The sequence below is a fragment of the Parasteatoda tepidariorum genome, chromosome 2, assembly GCF_043381705.1.
Source record: "Parasteatoda tepidariorum isolate YZ-2023 chromosome 2, CAS_Ptep_4.0, whole genome shotgun sequence".
In the NCBI taxonomy this organism is placed as follows: Eukaryota; Metazoa; Arthropoda; class Arachnida; order Araneae; family Theridiidae; genus Parasteatoda; species Parasteatoda tepidariorum.
In genome coordinates this window covers 72758298-72781725 of record NC_092205.1, presented here as the reverse complement: position 1 = coordinate 72781725, position 23428 = coordinate 72758298, and the positions used below count along the sequence as shown (strand labels likewise).

Here is a 23428-nt window from a genome sequence, read left to right as displayed (position 1 = left end):
TTTAACGAGGACCAATACCGCACACCCTTGGTCCCTATGCAGATTAATCCAAGTGGTCACCCACCCGCTCACTGACCGCAGCCCCTGATACTTGACTTCGGTGATCCGCTGGGAACTGTGTCGTAACGATCAGTCCACTGCAGGACAACTGGCCGCTGTACAGCTAAAAATAAAAAATAGAAAAATAAAAATAGAAAATAGATAAAAAATAAAAATAAAAAATAGATAGTTGTCTACGATTTAATTTCAAAGTCTATTAAGTTCGAATAATATTTTTTTCCAAAACCTTGAAGAAAATAGCATTGATCGTTTTTTTTTTTTTTTTTGAAAAAAAAAGGTGATGCAAGAAAACAAAGAATAATTTTTAAGCATGAAATATTACTTAAAATTTGAATAAAATAATTTTATTGATATGTAGAAAAATCTAAGTACTTACGACTGGATGCTTTGTTATCAGATTTTTATTTGCTTACAACTTCGTTAAAAAGTTGAGTATGAAAAAGAAGAACGAAAAAAAATCTCAAAACTAGCTACTGACAAAATATTTCTTTGAGTAGTACGTTCTGAAAGAAAACAGGAAGAAAACTGACATGCGAATTGACTTTTTTCTGTCCGTTCGAAAATCTGAAAGTTTTCGACAAACAGCAACGGAAATACAGTTCAGAGTATGTTTTTTTTATTTCGTAAAAGCAATATTTTCTTATTTCTAAATATGTCCTTACTTCATAGAAGCTACAGAAAAAATATTTTAAAAATAAAGATCTTCTTTTACATTTGAAACTTTTTCAAAAATATAGATAAAACTCGCACAAAAAGTTTAATAAAAAGCAACCTGTATAGAAAGTTTGCTAATTAATTAAAATAAATTTAATAACTGTAATTTGAAGTAAAATATGACGCTGTTTTTACTCTGTAAAAATTTCTGGATCAAATTACTTAATTTTTGCATTAATATTTACCGTAAAATCACTGAATCACTCTAATTGAATAATTAATATTGTAACAATTACGGTATTGTATTTCACAGTAAAAAATGATTTTACGATGAAAATTGATTTTACAGTAAGGAGGATTTCACGGGTGATTCATCCAAAATAACGGTACTTTTACCGTAATTTGATTCGGACTAAATTGCAGGTACTTTTGCCATTGTTGATTGTGAATATTTTTACCGACTATGTATTATTATTGTTTTTTTAATTATAATGTATTGCATTACAGCATTTTCTGAAACTTTAATAGTGAACCAAAATTTAACGTCCTACATTTCTACCACCTCTGAAACAAATAGGAAAGATGTAACCAATTTTTTTTAAGAAAAAATTTAAATTACTTCGAATTGAACTAATAAGGCTAATAAGTAATGTGATTTAAAGATTGATAAATCACAGAATACTATTTCTGCGTATTTCTGATTCTAAACAATAAATCGGTATTAAATTAGCACTAGGAAATTACGTACTAAACTAAACGAAATTAATCGAAATGCATGAAACAAACTTAAAGTAATTCCATTTTTTTGGAATAATTATTACTTGGCTGGGTGGTTTTACGTTAACAGAGTAAGCAAAATATGTATTTAAAAGCACATGTCATCATAATAAAGAGTAACTGCATTCACGTTAGTGCTATTGTTCACCGCTAACTCATGAGAGTAAAAATTTATCCCAATCAAGAAATTTTTTCTGGTAATTTTTCCATTTGATGGGCATATTATGCACCTATATTAGTGTTTTTGATATCTAGTAAAACAACACCTATTATCACTATAAAAGTAGTACTAATTAGCAAAATTAATATTGCTTACAGTCCCACAAAATGAATAAGTAACTTTTTTACATTAGTTTTAATTTTTATTGCATTGCTTTATTTTTTCATTTCAACCCCCTTTCACATGTTATCCGAATTTCAGAATCGTTTTTTAAACGGTTCTGACATTATTAGAGGGACACGCATGCGCATTAACTCTTCTTGTTACTATTAGAAACAAGAAAAGATTATAAAAAAGCTTTTATTCAAACTCGTATTCAATATTAATGTTGTTTTGTGGCAATACAGGAGTTTCTTAATACTCAACTATACTTTTTTTTCTTCACTATCAGTTCAATATTTAGTGATTAACTAGTTAATTACCACTTTATTACTTTTATGGTATTTTAAGGTTTTTTACTATTAATTTATCTTTTCATTTTTAGATTTTTTTGTATAATTCCTTCAATGAATCTCAATATTTACAATAGTAAGTGTTTCGTATTATTTATATCAATTATATTTAAAATATGCCCTGTTTCAATTTATATTCTAAATTTTGAAATGTATGAAAAACCACTGAATAGATAATGCCCCTTGATAAGGTAAAGCAAGTGTTCAACATCGCTCTTCATTGCAACAAAAACTCTAGACAAAGCAGAAACAGAATGATTTATGTAAGATGGAATCATTTTTCTTTCGTAAAAGGAAAAAAAAAACATTACTTTTTTTAGAAAATTTTTTTTAAGTATACATTCATTAACAAACATTACCTAAGACCAGAGCTTGAGACATCAAAGAAAATAGTGAAAAATGTTAAGACTTTTGTAGAGGTTAATGTGCAAGAAGAAACAATCTTTTTTTATTTTTTCAATCATGAATTACAGTATTTTTTTCGGTTCTTATAATCTTAAAATAATAGAGCTAAATTATATATTATGTTGTTCTGTTTTGGTATGTGATCAAAGCACGTTATTCCTTTTTCTAATTTTTAGCATATGAAGGGTGATTATAAAAAGCCTTGACAATGATGTTCATGTTCAAAATTTTTTTGAACTGTAAGGTATACATTTTTTGTATCATTTTAGCTAATGTAATTTTGCATGGCAAAATATAAAAGGCAAAAGAGAAAAATCGGTTGAATAGTTCCTGAGAAATTGGATTTTAAAACTATAACTTGTTCAAAATTGGATTTCTCGTGAACTATTCGACCGATTTCGCTCAAATTTTGTATTTCGTCATGGAGAATTATATTATTTAAAATGATGCAAAACATTGTGCACCTCAAAATTTTTTCGACTATTTTCAAATAAAATAATAAAAAATTATAAAGATTTACCAAAAGTTACTTTTTACGGGGTTCATTGGGTATATGAATAAGAAGGAAACAGGAACAGGATCTTTGGATAAACGAATTTTATAATTGAAGACAAAAAATTTTCCCTTTTCTTAAAAAGTTCTCGAGATATGGAAAGTAATATTAAGAAAAAGGAAAATTAACGTTAAGAAATCCAAACTTTAGAGCACTCTCTTGACCTAACTATCGGGACCATATTTCCCAGATTGTGGCTACCGTCTATATTTTGGGGTTCAGAAATCCAAATCCGTCAAAAAAAGAGGTAAGTTCATTAAAAGAAAGTACGTTTTTGTGTCTGATTTCATAACTTAAAATATCGTCTGCTTTAATTATTTACCATACTTCAGGTCACCCCCTCTAGTCATTACGATTGAGTCCTAGAACGTGAAAATCCGATCATTAGATCAAAAGTGATACAGGGTGGTGCGTTTTTTTTTCCTTCTTCCTTTTGTTGTGCACTATACGCCGTTTCAAGGGGGGATGTGGAATCAGGCTACGAACCAAATGATCCTAAGTTCAATACCAGTCGGAGACATCGAACATCTCTCATACATTTTCTCTACATTAGTGGGAACAACTTAGATCGAATGCCAGATCCTACTCTTTGACTGATGGCAGCACCCCGCTATTGTACTTAGTTCAAAAATTCGCATTAATTTGACAAAAAACTTGCCAGACGTGAATGAGAAGAAACAAAAGTGATTAGAAACATAAAACCTGAAAGTGAATTATGAAAAATGGAAAAAAATAAAGGCTCGAAACAAAACTAGAAAAACCACAGTAGCCGCGACAAAAAAAGATGAAAATTAGAGCAAGTAAAATCACAATGGCGGAGAGGGACAAATCAGTGTAAAATATATTTCCACTCGCTATGGAGAAGAGGTGGGGAACTCTTCTCATTCAGGCCTGGCATGTCTTAAAAATGGGCGCTTGTTTTTGAGCGCTTGAAACACGTCGACTAATATTTCCAATTTGCATATTTTTTAAGCGTATGAAGATTTCAATCAGGCAATATCTTACCACTTCATTTTCTTGGGTTTATTTATGCAATAACCTACACTCTTTTTCTTAAATAATTTAAGAGAAAAAAAGCAAATTGTTGCTGCAATGATTACATATTTCAATTTTATTTACTTAACAAGTAAAACCAAACAGGTTTAAAACAATATAAGAATTCTATGAGATGATAGGCGAGTGATATATCAATTTTGACGTAAATCACATGATTTCATGTCAAAAATAGTCAAAAATAACGAAATGCTATTCAACGGCAGTTTCATCGCCATAAGTAAGGATTTTATTTTTGAGAATGCCTTTAAATCAGTTTATTATCTAAATAAATTATTAATTATTCCCTGAACAAAGAATTTTTCTTCTTTAAAAGTATATTTGGCCTTAATTTCGTGATTTTTTTATTCACTGTACCTGAAAAAGACTATTAAAATAAATACTATTTTATTATTGACGTGGAATAAAATATTAAGCTTCCTACGATTAAAGTGAAACATTCTGGAATGAATGAAAAGAGACTCATTCTCATTCAAAAAGAATACCTTTTGGTAGTAAATGGAGACAGTTAATAGCATAATTTCATCAGTGGAACTAAAGGCTTTCCTACAAAACGTTATTAACATTATTTCGCCAAGCATGGAAACTTTTCCACTAAGGTGATCTCATTTATAATTTGGGGGGAAATTCTCTACACTTTACATCTTCATTTTCTTTGGCATACTTTAGAAATTGAAATGAGCCACTGTTAATACACTGCTTGAGGATTGCTAAGGAACAGTTTCATTTTACAGAATAACTAATAATAGACACTGATTGAAGAAATGAAACTAAGAACATATTTAGTAGAGATAATGTGCATTTATTATTATGCTAAATAGTTCAAATATCAACATATCGAAAAATAATAAAATTAAAAATTTAAAAGATATTCATTGGATGATTTTCAAACAGCCATGAAAAATGGGTCTTCTTGCCAGAATGAAACAAGTATAAGAATCCTCAGTAAGATGTATAATTACTTCAGATATCTATTAATTACGCTGTCCATCTGTTTTTTATGCTGTCCAAAGCATCTGTTACTTATACTACATCTGTTATTTACACTATCCACTAAACTATCGGGGTATCCATGGAGGATATTGTCCCGATCCTCTCTCAAGACAGTTATCGGGTCTTTTACTCGTACAGTTCGGGGAGGGCATGTTTTTTGTAACACACCTATCAAGGGCATCCCAGACAGACTCTGTAGGAGTCAGGTCCAAGTAGTACGCAGGCCATTGAATACGAACAATATCTTCACTTTCTGGTGTGTCCGATAGCTTTGCTCTCTTACTTGGCCGCGCGTTGTTATCCATAAACAGAATGTCTAGGCCAGGGATGGGCAAACTACGGCCCGCGCGCCAACTGTGGCCTGACGGAAGGTTTTATCCGGCCCGCGGATGGAATTTTAAGTTGCCGATCCGTGGCAAATAATCCGTGGCAATATACGTCCATTTTCTTGTCGACTTTGTTTAAAGCTATTTCTGTTCTTTCTTTTTTAAACGACTTTTTTTGATGACCTTTTTAATTTCTCTATTTTTGTTATACAAAGCATAAACTGATGGAAATAGTTAGCACAAACAACTTCAATTGGTAAAATGTTGAAAACAGAAGTTCTTTATAGAATAGCCGTAGTTTAGCTCCAACTAGCGTTTGTCTTTCTTGAGGTGCAGACTTATGGAATCTAATATAGATGAATTATACATCACATGTGGCAGACTACGCATTTTAATCTCTAACGAGCGGACAATCTAACAATCATCTGAAGTAGTTGTTTCTAAATATGCCGAAGTTTGAGTTTTACAAATCATTACCAAAAGCTAGTTTCCAAAATTTAATACTTCATGTCCAGAAAATCAGTGCTATGTTTACTCAATCTTATATATGTGAACAAGAGTTTTCCCCTATGAACCTTAGAGTTTAGATTTATTTCATTCATCTCACTAAGTATTTAAATTAAAATTTGTATATTACTTTTTTTTCTTTTAAATTTTGAAGTTTTTACTTGGCGCACCAAAAATTTTTTCTCTCGATTTTTGGCCCTCGACCAAAAAAGTTCTCCCATCCCTGGTCTAGACCTACCATACCCCAAAAAGACGAACATGATCCAGAATAATCTCTCAGCAATACCACTAGGATGTAGCACTACCTCACCCAAAAATGTGTAGTGGTGTTCTGCCATTCTGCATGCTGCCAGTCCGCACCAGCACTCATATAGACCATACAGAATCACGTTTATGAACATACTGTTGTTCGTAATGTGTTTCTCTTTCTCCTCACGCCAACTTGTGGCCAGAATTACTTGTCACAGGGAAACGGGATTTTTCGTTGAACACCACTCTGCATCACTGTTGGGGACTCCAATGAATACGTTCCTTACACCTGTGTAATCCTTCTCGACGACGGTGTGGTTGAAACAAGATGCATCAAACAGGCTTCTGTGCATACAAATAAACTTGATTTAATCGCCGTTAGACGGTTCTGGTAGAAACCTGTGTATCGGTAGTGGTTGCATAGTTTGTAGCTATCTTCCTAGAAGTAAAGTTTCTGTTCCTTTTCGTCACTAGGAATACATACAGATTCTCTTGAGGTGTGATGCTTCTGCTACGACCACCGGCATGCTTTCGCATAGCATTTCCACCTACAGCGGCTTCTTTAATTTCGAAATGACACTTTTTGACTCTCCCATTACTGTGGGCACACTGAGGACACTTTTACCTGCTTCGAGTCGTCAGACAGCTCGTCCACAATCGTAAACACTCAAATGATGTCTTGCAGATAGTTTGCACTTAATTATTGCAACACCAGATTGAATTTCACAGAAATAAATTCAACAACCTACGGCGTTGTATTGGTTAAACACTTTACAGCTTGAATTTTCAAATGAATGAGCCTGTATACACTGTCTTTTATACAGATAACGGGTTCTGTTCTACTACATCCTATGCGCTCGATTTTATGGTCATTGATGGGCTGCCATGAACGCTGCTTTGCTTAAATCAGTTGTCTCTTAGCAATTGTCAAACAATCTATTTACAGTTATTAACATTTGTGTAGGTACTTGAGTATTACTTAAATGAAGAAAAAGTGCTATTTTTTCTGATTTTTTTTAGTCAAAACATGACATATAGTAGGTGATCCGTAATGATAACCCTTAACATTGATTTTTAGGATCGTTATACAATATGGAAAACATTTTTACAAAAAAAGGTTTGCACACGGGTAAAACGAAAATCAGTTGAAAAGCGTTTTTTTAAAATTCCACCAAATTTCATCGGGTAATCAAAAAAGTTTTTCGTGATTTCAGTTCCATGCTCGCTAGTAATTTGAAAGATTAAAATAATGTTTTTACTTCTTCTACGATTAAATATCAATTATTAACAGCTAATGTCCATAAAATTCTGTAATTTTTCGATAATTAATAAAATTTTTGATAAGAATTCGGAAAATAGAAATAAATGTCGGTGTTTACGGATCACGTCGCTATTTTCTAAATTTACATTTTTTTGTTTTTCGTTTCTTCATAATAATCGCGGTTTAACTTCTTATAAAAATTTTCTAAAGCGAATTCCATTTTTTATCAAAACCATTTTTCAATTTTTTTAATCAAATCAATAATTTTAATAATTTTAAAATCACTTTACAAACATATCATAAAGTACATTTATTTTTAGTTTATTATAATGAAATACAATATAGTGACAATACAGGGTAACAAGAATTAAATATTAAATATTTTCCCTTCACAATCTGAGATTTCATAAAGTTTCAAATAAATTTTATCAGTCTACAATGTAGTTTAATGAAGTTACGTAGTATAAATAAGTTTAATTATAATTTTAACCCCTTCTTTGTCCGCGTCGCATTTCATACGTTCGACGTTTTCGTGTCCGTATGGTAAGCGTCACATGCCATGCGACGAAGAGAACAATTGAAATTCAATTCGTCGCTACTTACACGCCTCTCATAACCAGTGATTATTTTTAAATTTCTGAATATTCCAAAGAGATGGCAACAATATAGAAGAATATTGCTAGTCCCACATTCTTCACAATTTTTGTAGTGAGATTTCCAGCCTAGAATTGAAATCAAAATCATGAAACCTATGAGATCATAGTGTATTTTTTTAAAAGGAAACTTGGGTGCATTACAAAGAAAACTGGAGATCACAGTGTAAGGAACATCACATATTTCACCTCCAAAAGATCAATCAAAAGATTACTTGTTGGCGAAAATATTTTGCATTTTTGAATTTAGGATCGAACTTATATAAATTTTTTGGGTCGAAAATTTGGAAAAAATTCTAAAAGTTTACAAATTCATGAAATACTTACTGAATAACTGAATTTATAGTAATCAATGCAAAAAACAAATATAACAAATGTTAAAATTTAAATTTCGATCGAAGTTATTTAATTTTTTAGACAAAATATTTAAAAACTGAATCTTATAAATTTTATATCACCAACGAAATTTAACAAACTTTAATAAAATTTCCTTTTTTATTAGTTATGTTGCATTTAAATTTTATGTTTAAAATTATAAAGTGTTTAAAGGAAAAAAAATTAAATTTTACATTGTGTAGTAATCAATTATAAATATATAATTATAAATATATAATTATTTACAGCTTTTACATACATGCAATTCTCTTCTGAAAAGTAAGAATTATAATTGGTTGGAAATATTTTTAATTCAAAAAATTAGCTTAGGAGACACATAAAAAAAAGCAAAAAGGGGCAATAATTGAATGTCGAAATCGCTTAATTTAATTATCTGGCTGTATTTTGCAGAGCTATTCTGGGAAGATTTAAATGCAATTTTCGACTATATTAACTGCAAAATATAAAATAATGAAATTCTGATAAATAAATTAGCAAATAAACTGCATATGAGCAGCCAGTCGGTAATTCTTCCTTAACTTCAAGTTAGTTCGTGGAGTTCATAAACAATCTGTTAACATTAGAAACAGTAAATTTTTATGTTAGAACATTATAATTATATAGTTGTATTGCATCCACACTGGATCAGTTCCCAGACACCGAGCTTTTGGAGCCAGCTTTAACTGTTTTGACGATACCGTTCGAAAACAAACTGAAAAGTTTAATCGGTTTTCATCGTAAAAGTAAAGTAGAGACTTTCTTTCTCTATTTTTTCGTTATAAATGAGCGATTTTGTGTAGATTTCAAATGTTTAGAAAGCAAATTTATGATTTTAATACAAACTATTTTCCAACGCAGCACCGACAATAAATTTTGTCACTTTTCATCAAAATAAAAGTTCATGTAAATTATACATTTAGAAAATGAGGATTTAATTGCTGCATTTAAAGTAGAACTATCAAACCACACTCAATAGAAATTTTCATTAAATCTGTAAAAATCATGAATTGTAATTTATTATTCTATAAAATTTTAACTTTTTTATTGCAGTTTAATTTTCTGAAAGAAATAATAAAACTTTTGATTAAGCAATTATTATTAAATAAGGAATAATGACGTCACGTGGAAATTCTGAATTGTCTCAATCGAAAAATCAACAGTTAAACGATTAATAACTGTTAAACGATTAACAACCGTTAAACGATAAACTTATCAAAAGTTGACGAAATTTAGAGTGGGCTCCTGAAGCTCTGTGTCGTGGAAAAGATTCAATAATAACTCAAATATACATAGAAACGAATGTTAATTTGAATTTTTAAGAAAAAAAATATTTCTAATAAAAATTTCAGAAAACATTGATTAATTTTGCAATCATGTTTTTACAAAAGTGGCGATTAAAAATTAGGCACATTTCGAACACAGTTAACAACTTCCGAAATAGAACTAAAGCATTTAAGCAGAAGCGATCTAATATTAATTTGTGATAAATTGAAACATTGTTACCCCGTCAAACTTAAAAGATCCCTTCCGGAAGAAATATATCGCTTTTTCGCCATATGTCGCCATCGAAGTTAACGGTTCTTAAAACAAATGCCATTTAAAGCCTTTAAGAAATGAGAAAAATCATTAAATTAAGGAATATTGGATGTAACAAAGACTGATGGCACGTTTCAGAAGGCGCACTAATCGATATTCAATAATGCGTAGAATAAATTCTAGAGCTTATAATTTTTGCTTTCGGACATTAATTGTTGATAATTTGATCTTCATCGAGGTATATATATATATANCAAAAAAGAGAGAAAAATGAAGAAAATTAATAAGTTATATTTACTGCGCAAAAGCTGCAAGTATAAAGAACTCAGAAAATAAGTTTAAAAACATAGGAAGACGTGGAAAATAATAAAGATTAATGAAGTGGGAAATAGAATAATTATTAAAATAAAATATTCTAAAAATATTGAAAATTGTTTTTATTTATTCAAAAAAAACTTATTAAAAAGCCGTAGTTCAATAAGAAAAGATATGATCTTTTCATCAGCTCACGCGATTATATCCGCAAAAAAGAGTGCTTTCTAATATTGGATCAATATAGCCAAAGCAAAATATATCAATACAGTAGTGTGAGGAGCACTCAAAAAAATTGAAACGAAAATAGAACTTATATCTATGTATATACTCTACCCTACAATAATGGAAGAGACACTTTCACTTTTTGACATTTTTTTTTTAAATTTCTCAAGAAGTACTCAGAGGATTATTTTGTAACTTTAGAGTTGTTTGATTCATGCGAGGTTCATGTTCTTGTTGGTTCATGTTTGAGGGGCCGACAAAAAATTACAAAAGAAAACTAGTATTTTTAAGCGCCCTATGTCAGAAAATCAAACAATAAGTTTGTAACTAGTATAGATTACTTTAATTGTTATTTACAACAGCTGCATAAAAGTTCGCAATTCTAGCTAAAATATTTATAGATTTATGGACAGTTTTTATAAAAAAAACTAATTCTTCCGTCTTAATTTTTTTTTTTTTTTTTTGCTATAACTTTAAAAATATTTAGTAAAATTAAACAAAATTTTTGGAGTTATTTGAAACTAAGTATAAAAATTTTGTTTTGAAATTTGAAATAGATCGCTGAAAACTACAATATGAGTTTTTAAAGTAGTTGTTCTCTACTGCGCATGAGCAAAAAAAATATTAATTTTTTTTCCTCATAATTTTGTATTGAATCGTATTTGGCAACTAATGAAAAAAAGTCTTACTTGAATATCTTAAAAACGTAATAAGTTTCGAGCAATAGCGAGTTTCTTTTCTTTTTAAATAAAATTCAAAATAATCAAGGATCTTCCACAAATTTCATTTTGTTCCTGCTGTCCGGTTATATGCTGTCTTTTGCATAAGGTTTATTGCTAAATACTCTTATTAGCTTTTTTGCAATTAGCCGATGCATGATCATCGATGGTAAACATCGGATGGATTGGAAAATTGTGTTGCGCATAATTTTGCATCACGCATTGGAAAATGCAGAAACTCTGTGACAGAACAACAGTACGAAGTAAATAATGAAGGAAATAAATACCCAAGGAAAGAATACACTTTTGGGAATGCAGCGAGCTCACATGCCTTTAGGTAAATTAGAAAATATATAGTTACTTAATTATCCCGAGTTATTTCCAGCAGTTTACAGCAAGACAAAAATAGTGAAGGTTTATTGCAAATATACTTATTAAAGCTTTATTGCAATTAGCCGGTGCATCGTAAACATTAGATAGATTAAAAAATTGTATCGTGTATCAATTTGTATTGAGGATTGCCAAATCCCGAAACAGAACAACACTAAAATGAAGTAAATAATGAAGCAAAAAAAGTTTTAAAAACCACGTTTTTCAAATGGATTAAAAAGAAAAAAATGAAATTTTGTCACGTGCAAATTGAAAAACGTGAGGCACATCACTTTCGTAATAACTATTTCAATCACTACTTACAATTGTATACCTGCAAGTGACGAAGTCAGTGTATGAGATGCTTTGCGCATGCTCACTGGTGTAAACGGAATTTTTCCTAGATCAGTTCGTCATATTATTAAATTCTCAACCAATATCACGAACTGATCTGGTGGAAAATTCGTTGACACTTTAAACCGTGAGCATGCGCCAAGCATCCAAGATGTCATACGTCTGTGTATAAAATACAGGGTTATTCATAATTCCCTCCGCCTGTAAACGCCATTTTTCTTTACTACAACTGGCTCCAGTGGTACATGTTACTGCCATCTACCGGCAACTGCTTAAATTAAAACTTGAATACTTTCGGAATAATTTCATATGTTCTTTTTTTTGCCATATTCGTCTTCGTTTTTTTACTATAACGCTTCGAAACCAAGGAGGGAATTATGAATCACCCAGTATATTTTTCTTCAGTAGCGAATATCTAATTTTCCTCACAATATTTATTTTAGGTGTGGCAAAATTTAAAATGTTTTCTTATTTTTCTGTCCATTTAAAAATGTGGTTTTTAAAAACGTCATTACAATATTAAAATTTTAAAAGCTATACTAAAATTTTGTTTATAAATATATAGATCCATCGTCTTTAATGATTTTTGTTTCCTTTAAGACTTCAAGTAGAATGGAAAGGTATACTTTTCTTAAGATTAATGGTTTTTAAATGAGGTGCTTAGTACTATTTATGACGACTTTCAAGTAAAATTTGAAAGCACGAATAAATTTTTAAAATGCTGCTGCTTCACTTATTTCTCGTTTAGATTCTAAACCCAAATGCAAATTCTTTTGAATCTAACTCCTTACGTAGGGGAAAAAATCCCTCTCTCGCACTTCATTTAACCGCACGCCGAGTACTCAAAATCCCTACTGAAAAGCATTATCATTTTGTTCTCCTAATGGTAGAAAAAGAGAGCTATATATATATTTCTGTGAAAAAAGTGCCTGACAAAAGCCTGAAATTGAGCATCTGCACACATTACCTAAAATGGAGTAGAAAAACGGTAACAGATGGAACAAAAGGGAAAAAAGCGGGAAAATTTTAATGCGCCTCTGGAGTGATGTATAGCCGGAGATTATTTTCTTTTTTTTTCCCACTTCGTTTTGTTGCATTCTTGATAGCCCTCCCACAAAAAATGTCTTAAGAAATGACGGTATATGAGAGCGGTGATAGATTTAACGAACAAAAATGATTGTTTTTATCTCTCTCTTTTTTCTATTACATTTGGATAAGGCATCATTTTATCATTTTTTTTTTCCTTTCTAAGAAATTGAAAAGATAGAGGGATATGAGATTTTGCATTGATTTTTAAAATAAACGAAAAAAGAAGATTGCTATATCATGAACAATAATAAGAAAAAGGAAGCGAGAATGTTTTATTGTTTTGTTTTTTGATTTCGAAAAAAGGTTTCTATTGATTCGATATTATTCATTTTAAACAATGTCTGCATTTGTGTACCTTTTCAATTTTAATATTAGCTGGTGAACCCGGTAAGAAAAGCAAACTGATTAAACAACGAATTCAGTGCTATAAATAAAATTAAAAAGGAGAAAAATCTTAACTACTTCTGATCTAATGATCAGATTCTAACGTACTAGGTTGCGATCTTAATGGTTTGAAAGCCTTATCTTAATTATGCTAATTAATTATTGTAGATGATCTTTCAAGTTCGAAAATTAGACACAAAGCGTATTTTAGCTGAATAAACGTACCTTTTATTCGTCAAAATTTGATTCAAAATGGGGGAACCCCAAACTTAAAGATATGGTCTCAATAGTTTCGTAAGGACAGCGGGTGCGATTTTGTACCCCTCAATGTTAAATTCGCTATTTTTTCTCGCCATCTCAAAGATTTTATTTATCAGATATATTTATCTATCTATTTATTTATTTATTTGCTGAAGTTGATTCAACAGATATTTCTCTCAAATTTTGGATTTTCTCAATTAAAATTACATACATTGAAATTGTGTAAAAGGTTGCAATACTAGAAATTCAGATTTTTTCGATTATACTTAATAATGGGAAAAAAATGGATAAAAAAACTTTAATGAAAAGAAGCGTTTTCTAGAGACCCCTCCACCTCAAAAAATATCCTTAAATAATTTTCTGGAACTGATACTCAATCTTAACTATCAGTTATATTTTAATTTAATGGCGCAGACAATATTTTAAGTTACGAAATTAGATGAAGAAAATTTACTTTCTCTGCAAAAACTGTTGGCAACAAAAACTGTTAAAAACATTTTTGTTTTGACTTATTTATATTCCCGAAATATAAGGAAGAAAGAAACCGCATTATAAAAATATGGTCTCTATTAAGTCAGATGAACGCTCAAAAGTTTATGCTCATTCAATTTCTGTCTGTTCCGTTATAAATCGCGAATGTGGATCTCCCATCGATCTGAAATCATTCATAACCAATGTACGCAGTAGATATATGCAGCTTTTTCATGTTCAACTTCTTATCCCTGAATCATAAAAGAGCAAGAAAATTAAAAATGAAAGCCGATTGCGGTAAGAATTTAGACAAACTTTCATCGTGGAGAACATTTTACGTGAAACTAACCAATGCTTGTGTAAAATATATATGAAAACAATGAAAACCTTTCACTGTTAGCCCGATGGCAATGAAACTCTGATCTGTTTCAAACGGTGTTCATTTTGAAACTGCACCGTGGTCTCTGCAAACAGGAAGAGAATAAATCAACTATTTACATCCGGATATCAAACTTGTGAAAAATACTTTCCTACCATGGCAACTCACCTAAGCCGGCTGTTAAGGAAAAATTTTGATTACTTCTGATAGACATGCAAAATGTAATGTTTTATTTTATATTTTATAACTGTCGTTGAACAGCAGACCCAAGTTTTTGGGCTTACGACTACTAATGTTCAACTCAGTAGCCTTGTAACTTTGAACCAATCCAGAAGACAAGGAAACTGCTGGATCAGTACTTCCAGAGGTATTGATTTGTATGGGAGCATGGAGGACTTAGCGACTCGACAGATTTTACGTGCATCAATCACCATTTACTACACGGGGAGTCTTCGGCCGGCTGGGATCGAACCCACGTACTCTTGGACATGGGCCCAGTGCCCTATCAACCAGGATATCCCGGCCCAAAATGTAATGTTAATGATTTGGCACCCACCATTTTAATAGTACTCACTCATTTCAAAGACTGATGAACCCTTTTAATATTTCAAAGTTAAAAATATTTGCCCGTTGGAGAGGAAAAAACGTTGTTCAAAAAACGATATTTTGCCTTTTTTTTTTACTCTGTAATTTTTTTTTATTCTGCAATTTAATCTTAGAATCCGAACACTCATTTGAGCTACGCTCGTTTTTGAGTTACCACCCTTTGTCCCCTCCTATAAGTAAACAGTTTACTTATATAAGAGAAGGTGTACCCTTATTTCCAAGTAAGAGGTTCTCTTGGGTTGTTTGCGTCAAGTGCACTTGGATCATTCTTTCCCTCCAAAAACACTTAGAGACTAACTTTTTGATGCTTCATTCACTGAGATCTTCAGAATTAAAAGACTTAAAAAAAACGAAATGAATATTTTATTAAATGAGATAAAAATAAGAAATTTCTTCCTTAAAATGTCACTCTTAATTTTCATCTACTCAGCTCTCCAGTTATAAATTAAAAGAGAAAGATGTCAGAGTAAATTGTTGCATTTGGTGAAAATCACTTTTTTGTTTCCTCTTTCTTTTTCCCTGCTAAGTATTTAAATCGTTAAAATAATTATAAGAAAAAAATATTTGAAATTATCTGCTTCCTTTTATCGAAAAAAGCAGCTGGCAGAAAGCAGAAGAAAAGCAGAAAAAAAGAAACAAATGCTTTTTTTTTTTGTGACCACATTCTTAGCTCTTAAATGAAAAGAATTGGTTCTTTTGTTTCTTATCTTAATCGATTCATTTTAAGGACAGAAAACAATCCTATTAGAGAATTAAAAAGTATAATTAAATCGTTACTTTTAGAATGACGTTTATGATAAAATAATTACAGACGAATCATTATTGTGGCATTTTTTAAAACCTTTTTTTTTAAAGATATGTTGAAAAGATAGTTTTTCAACAGCCATTTGATGACGTGTTTCAAATTTCCTAAAGAGAATTTATTTAATACTTGATTAAGTTTTATTCAACATTTTTTTTTTTATCTTGCAAGTCTTTGAAGGAGAATTTGAGGTTTCTATCCAGCTCATGTTAAAATGACAAAGTTAGAAATGCTTTTTTTTTTCTAAAAGGGTACGTAATCGGATTTCAAAAGCAATTTTGTTTGGATTTCTTACTCTCTTAGAATATTTTAAACGTTTCTTTTTCTTCTTAATTAGGAAATTTTCGAAAATTTACGAAAACTATTTCCGAATATCTCCTTAAAAAAATAAAATTAAATTAAGTTGAAAAAGTAATTAAAAAATATGCTAATTTTTTAATAAAAAGAATGAGCATAAATAAGGTGAAACCCCTCCAAAGAAAGACTATAATTGAAATAATAAAAATTTGGTGCTGTAACACTGATATAAAAATTATGATCAAAACTTCTAGAATATAGAATATTAAATAGCAAAAGTAAATAAAACATGTGCTAATTTTTTGACAAAAACAATGAGCATAAATAAGGTGAAACCCCACCAAAGAAAGGCTATAATTGAAATAATAAAAATTTGGTGCTGTAACACTGATATAAAAATTATGATCAAAACTTCTAGAATATGGAATATTAAATAAAAAAAAGTAACTAAGACATATGCTTATTTTTTAATAAAAACAATGAGCATAGAGGAGGTGAAAGCCCATCAAAGAAAGACTATAATTGAAAAAATAAAAATTTGGTGCTGTAACACTGATATAAAAATTATGATCAAAACTTCTAGAATATGAAATATTAAACAGAAAAAGTAATTAAAACTTATGCATTGTTGTAACATTGTTTTAATAAAAACAATGACCATTAAGGAGGTGAAACCCCATCAAAGAGGGACTATAATTAAACATTACCAAAGGAGTTGTTAATTTTTGGTAAAATTAATAATGAAATATGGTTTTATAATATGTTTCAAAACTCGGTAATTTTATCTTGTCTTATAAACCATTTCTTGGGCACAATTTACTTTTCAGTTTTGTATCTTTTACTAACTCTATGGTATAAAGAACTATAATTTGGACAACCAGAATTTTCGGTAAACCGTTACCATATTAAGAGAAACATTACCAAAGGAGTTGTTAATTTTTGGTAAAATTAACAATGAAATATGGTTTTATAATTTTTTTAAAACTCGGTAATTTTATCTTACCTTACAAACCATTTCTTGGGCACAATTTACTTTTCAGTTTTGTATCTTTAACTAACTCTATGGTACAAAGAACTATAATTTGAACAACCAGAATTTCCGGTAAACCGTTACCATATTAAGGGAAACATTACCAAAGGAATGGTTTAAATACCGTGCATTTTGGATTAGATAATGGATAGATCAGAATAATGGATTTATTTTTTTTACTAGAAATGTCACAATCATACAGTACAGTACCTTTACCTGAATTTTTTCTTCCAGGAAATGTTAAGAAAACTTAACGCCTTTTTTGAAAACTAGTTCCACTTAAAGAAAAATGGAGTTCGCCTAATTTTCCTATTCCCGCGAGACATTTCAATCGTATTTAAAAGTAACTAACTCCCAGCTAATTCTTGTGCAGAGCAGTGGAAACCAAAGATCAAACAAATTAGTGAAAAAAATCCCCGATCTGACTTCAAGGCTCAAAATGGGCAAAAGTGACGTTAGCGAGGTAGTATTCTAACAAGATCTTTACACTATTAGAATTTTCATTCTAAAATTAGGGTAAAGTAAAAGGCAGCAGTCTGGCCATTCAATTAACCGTAAAGTTTATGGTAAAGAGTATTTTTTACCTTTACGGTTTTGAAACTATTTACAAATAGTATGGTTAAAAAATGATAATTAATTTAAAAAATACGATAACGAAACAGTACTGTTTTTTAACAAGTTACAACTTGCATACTTTCAAAACCACAAAAAAATTCGAAATTTAACTGGACATTAGAGACAGCATGAATGAGCTCTCTGCTTGAGCCATCTATGCATAAATGAGCCAGGGTCTCAAATTGTGGAGTGCAGGACACTGGAAATGATCCATGTGTTGAAGGGAATGAAGGAATTATTGTGGTGTCAACGCAGAGACTCGAACCCCCGTTCTGTCGGTCATGAGATAGACAGATTAGCTCTCTCGGCTATTATATATGACCATCTGCAAGGAACTAATTATCTTTCCTAACTGGGTCTAGTTGGTTCGATAAAATTCTGGTTTTTTAGCTATATTATGCAAAAGTAGTTAATGAACGATTATTCTCACAAATTCCAGCTTGACTGCCATCTTATTTATTTTTATTTGACTGCTTTATTTGAATACGTTAAAATAACAATTGTATTAATTTTTCTTTCACCATTTCTTTCGAGAAAGCTCTAGAAGTGCATGCGAATGATTATCCCAAAGCAAAGTAATTATTTACACGTTTTGCATCATTTACAAAAATTTGCAGGGAATTACATTACTTTAGAGGTGCAATATTCAAAATCCTTACAGCAGATCAATCCTAACGATAACGACAAACTATTAACTACCGCTATAACAGGAGTAAAAGAACTCAAATGAATATTTGTCTCTTAATATTACTTTTTCTTTTTATAATTAATAAATGTAAAGATATTGTTCACATGTTAAAACTAAATGGAGGAAATATTTTAACAAGCTTGCCAGCGAAATTTATTGAACGAATTTTTCTTTTTTTTTTATTATGGAAAATTAAATATTTTAAAGAATGCATGACATAATCTGTGAGGGATTCGAAATATTTCGAAATACATAATCATTTATTGGTACTTTGCTTGTTATGATATTAGAAGCCTTTATATTTCTTATCGATATCTACTTATAGATACTCGATGAGTGTGCAAATAATAATAATACTAAGAACTTTGAATAAATACGTAAGAAATAAAAATAACATTAAAGTGTCCAAACTTTAAATCACTCCTCTAACCAAACAATTGGGACCATATTTCTCAGTTTGCGGCTAACCCAGCCCCCCATATTTTCAAATCCGTCGAAAGAAAGTTATGTTTATTCAGAAAAAATGCTTTTTTGTGTCTGATTTCGTTAATTAAAATATTGTCTGTAATAATTAATTAGCATATTTGAGGATTTCGTAACTTAAAATATTGTCTGTAATAATTAATTAGCATATTTGAAGATTTCGTACTTAAAATATTGTCTGTAATAATTGATTAGTATATTTGAAGATTTCGTAACTTAAAATATTGTCTGTAATAATTAATTAGCATATTTGAGGATTTTGTGACTAAAAATATTGTCTGTAATAATTAATTAGCATATTTGAGGATTTCGTACTTAAAATATTGTCTGTAATAATTAATTAGCATATTTGAGGATTTCGTAACTTAAAATATTGTCTGTAATAATTGATTAGCATTTTTGAGGAAACTTCCTCGAACCATTAACATTAAGTTCTAGAACGTAGGGATCCGATCCTCATTAGATCAAAAGTAATTCAGGGTGGATGGGTAATTCAAAACTAATTACTCTTAAATTGTTTGAAATATCCTTTTGAATCATCGCATCTACAAAATGTTGGGAAGTTTTTGTTAAATATTGAAATTTACAGTAAAATTATCTTAAAAGTGTGAGACATCATAATATATTATTTTAAGACGCTAGTAAATACTGCTTCATTATTAGTATAAACAATGACAGAACAAAATTATAAAAATGCTTTTATTTTATTCTTATACGTTGTACATGGATACCTTTTCAGTGCCCTTAAACAAAATCATTTACAAATTTTATGTGGGATTGCGCATCTGGTAAACGAAGGAAAAGAATCTTTCTCGTCTTCATCAAAGTTTACGTGGATCTATGTTAGTTTATGAACAATTAGAACAGTAAGGGAAATTTTAATGCTCTATTAAGGTGCAATTATTCTTTTAAAAATAACAATTTTCTAAATCTTACTTTAGTTTTATACGAATAGTTTTATACTTTGCCAACATTAAAGTTCTTATATATTTCTATAAAATAGAATACATATTCAGGATAAAAGCTTTTTAAATATTTTTAAATATTTCTAACTTAGCTTACGCAAGTGAATAGAATCTATACCTTCATTTATGCACAAATACTTTTGAAATTATTTATTTCTTTCTTGCAAAGGCTTACGTAAAAATGAACCTGATACCATATAAAACTGTTTAGAATTTAGTCGGTGAACATCTTATGATCTGCCACACATTAAAGAAGCATGATTTTGACAACATTTTCCATCGCAGATGTCTGCACCTCGTCATCATGTTTGTCTAATGTTTATGTGACTAATTTCACTTCAAAGATGTCATTATCATTTAAAATTTGTTCGAAATAAAGAATAAAATAGACCACCTATAATATTTTCTTTTCTTGCTCATTTTCACATTTTTCGCCAATTCTCTTTTAAGAAAGAATGATAGTGATTTCTAAGTAAAACTATCTTCGATACACTTTTTTAATTACGGTTTTGTTTTCTCAAAACTATTATAATCAAATCGTTAAATCGTTTCGTAGTTACCACCCTTTTGATATACTTCCGGATAAATTAAATTAAAAAAAATGCGCATTAGGGCTCGCAAATTAATATTTAAGTGAAAAAGAAACACAAAAAGCACTATCGACATATGTCGAATTGCAAGTGAAAAGGCAGAATAAAAAATATTAAAACCAGTTTGATTCCTTTTCAGAAAATAATTTAACGTGTTTCTAATAACAACCTGTCAACTTCCTTCTCATTTTTCCGACAATTCAACCAGGTACATTTTCGGTCACGACTTCTTCTGCCATTCCTTAGATTTCGATATAGTTTTTCGAGGGTCTTGCTGCTCCACCAAACGCTCAGTTGTTAAGAGGTAGCAGGTTCGAATTTTCTCGTTATCCTGGATGCACCTTTGTTCTTTCCTTACCGAATCATCTGTTCTTCAATATGGTAAGGACTTAAAAGCTGCGCATTGTAATAAGTGCACATATGCGTGTAACAACGCTCCCGCAGTGGACTGATCATAAAAGACACAGTTCCCAGTAGAACACCGAAGTCAAGCATGACTGGCTGCTGTCAGTAAGCGGGTGGGTGACCACTTGGATCAGTCTTAGTAGGGACTGATGGTGTGCGGTATCGGTCCTCGTTAAACTGTTCTACCGTAAAATACTCGACTTCCAGAGTAGGTTTTCGGGCTACCAATGCAGGGGAGTCATCCCCCTTGCAGAGGATCAAAATTACGATGGCATGTCTGCGGATTGTCCCCAGGGATGTTTCCTTGACCGTCGCCAATAGCCCATTGTGCAGCTCTAGCGTGACGTAAATAAAGTACCTACCTACCTACGCGTAGCAACGAATAAATATTATTTTGCGTCCCCAAATGAGCAAATACGTGCCTTTTTTAACTTACTTTTTAACACAAATTCTGAATCATTACATTAATGTAGGTCGTTACAAAACACATGTACACCGAAGAGCCATTACATTATGACCACCCTGCTAATAACATGGAAGACCACCTTTACCCCTCAAAACTGCTAGCACCCGCCGTGGCATTGATTCCACAAGGTGCTGATAGGTAGTCTGAGGTGCCAAGCGCTCACCAACTGGTCCTGCAATTCCCTCACATTGCGAGGGGGTAGCGTGGCAGCACGAATTTGGTTTTCCAAGTAGGACCACAAATGCTCTATTGGATTAAGGTCAGGTGAATTTGGGGGCCAAGACATGACTTGAAAGTCACTGGAATGTTCCTCGAACCAATCCATGACGATTCGACCCTTATGACATGGTGCATTATCCTGTTGGTAAACACCATCCCCCGCAGGAAAAACTGTTGCCATGAATGGGTGAACCTGGTCTGCAACTATGTTCAAGTAGCTTACAGACGTCAGGGATTGTTCTATGAGGATTATGGGTCCTAATGTGCCCCATGAAAACATTGTTCCTGGGCGAGAAACCATGAAAACCTGGGCGAGCCCATTGTTATAGATGGAGGGTGGTCATAATGTAATGGCTCTTCGGTGTATATTCCCTATTAATTGATTATCAAATAATAACAAATAAATTAGCAGACTTAAGAAGGACGTAGGTTTTGAGCAAAAGTATTAAGCAAAAATCGTACATTAGGGAACTACAGCCTTCAGTAATTGAAGTTGTAATAAATAGATTTACGTTGTTTGCGTTGTTGGAAAAAGGTGAGTATATAATTAGGCTGAGAATGGATAGTTTCTCTCTTCATTTTTTTCAATTTTAAAAATTATCCCTGTGAAAGAGAATGTGTTTTCAATAATTTATTGTTTTATTTTTAGGTAAAATATGATTTCAAGTTTTGTAAGAATTGTTTCTATGTGAAGGCTCCATGCACTTATAGGACTGATGAAGAAATCGAGAGTATCAGCCAATGAACTATTTGAAATGGAATTTCTGATCACATGACAGTGACGATGACGATGTGTGAAGTATCTCCTTCAAACGGCAGAGCCATGACTTATAGCCTTCAACATGGGTTAAGATTATGGTAACAGAATGGGCTCACGTCATGGACAAAAGGTTGGTACTAATTTGATTGTGGTTCAAATTATTGAAAAAATTTAGTTTTGGAGTTCAGAGTTACGTCTAAAATCACGACAAGCAATTTCAAATTTTTTTTAGATTAAGGTTACGAGAAGGAATGATAACTGAATTAATTACAACATTAAGATACGCGTAATTACACTTAAATTGCGAAAATTTATTAAATATTCGTATTACTCCTTATACATAATTATTCTTTATGCGTAAAAATACTCTATTTTTAAATCGTTAACAAAATTTTCTCCCTGGAATTGCTTCTTGGTAAGAGAATTAATATTTAAACAGCAAGCTAATCTATTTTTTTTTTGGCATTTATAACGAAAGTATCTTGATAGAAGTATCAAGCATAACTATAATAATTTTTAAAAGCTAAATATTTCACATAATATATAATTTTCAAAGCTATTTTTTTGTTTAATCTATAAAATTTTTTTGATATCAGTTCATATATTGATAAAACAAGTAGAATACCTAACTGATCAACATCTATTGACACAAGTTCCCTACTGATCTCAGTAGACATCAGTTGAAGTGCGAAATACAGACAAGTATGCACCAATAGAGTACTTACTGATCATTATTTATTGATACCAATACACTGCTGATATCAGTTGAAAATCAATAGAAGCAAGTACAGACCAATAAAATTCTATTAATCAATATCTATTGATACTGATACACTACTGATATCAGTTGAAATGTCAATAGGAA

At 30.9% G+C, this 23428-nt stretch overlaps 1 protein-coding gene across 2 annotated transcripts in view; it reads left to right on the top strand.

Annotated features, from left to right (window-relative positions):
* Window positions 1–23428, top strand: part of LOC107457381 (Exchange protein directly activated by cAMP) — a 274203-nt gene that overhangs the window by 87096 nt on the left and 163679 nt on the right. For both annotated transcript variants that reach the window (XM_071177747.1, XM_071177748.1), the window contains one exon: window positions 22453–22693. In XM_071177747.1, coding sequence (XP_071033848.1) covers window positions 22659–22693 — 35 coding nt within the window. In that variant the 5' untranslated portion in view covers window positions 22453–22658. The remainder of the gene's footprint in view (window positions 1–22452; window positions 22694–23428) is intronic.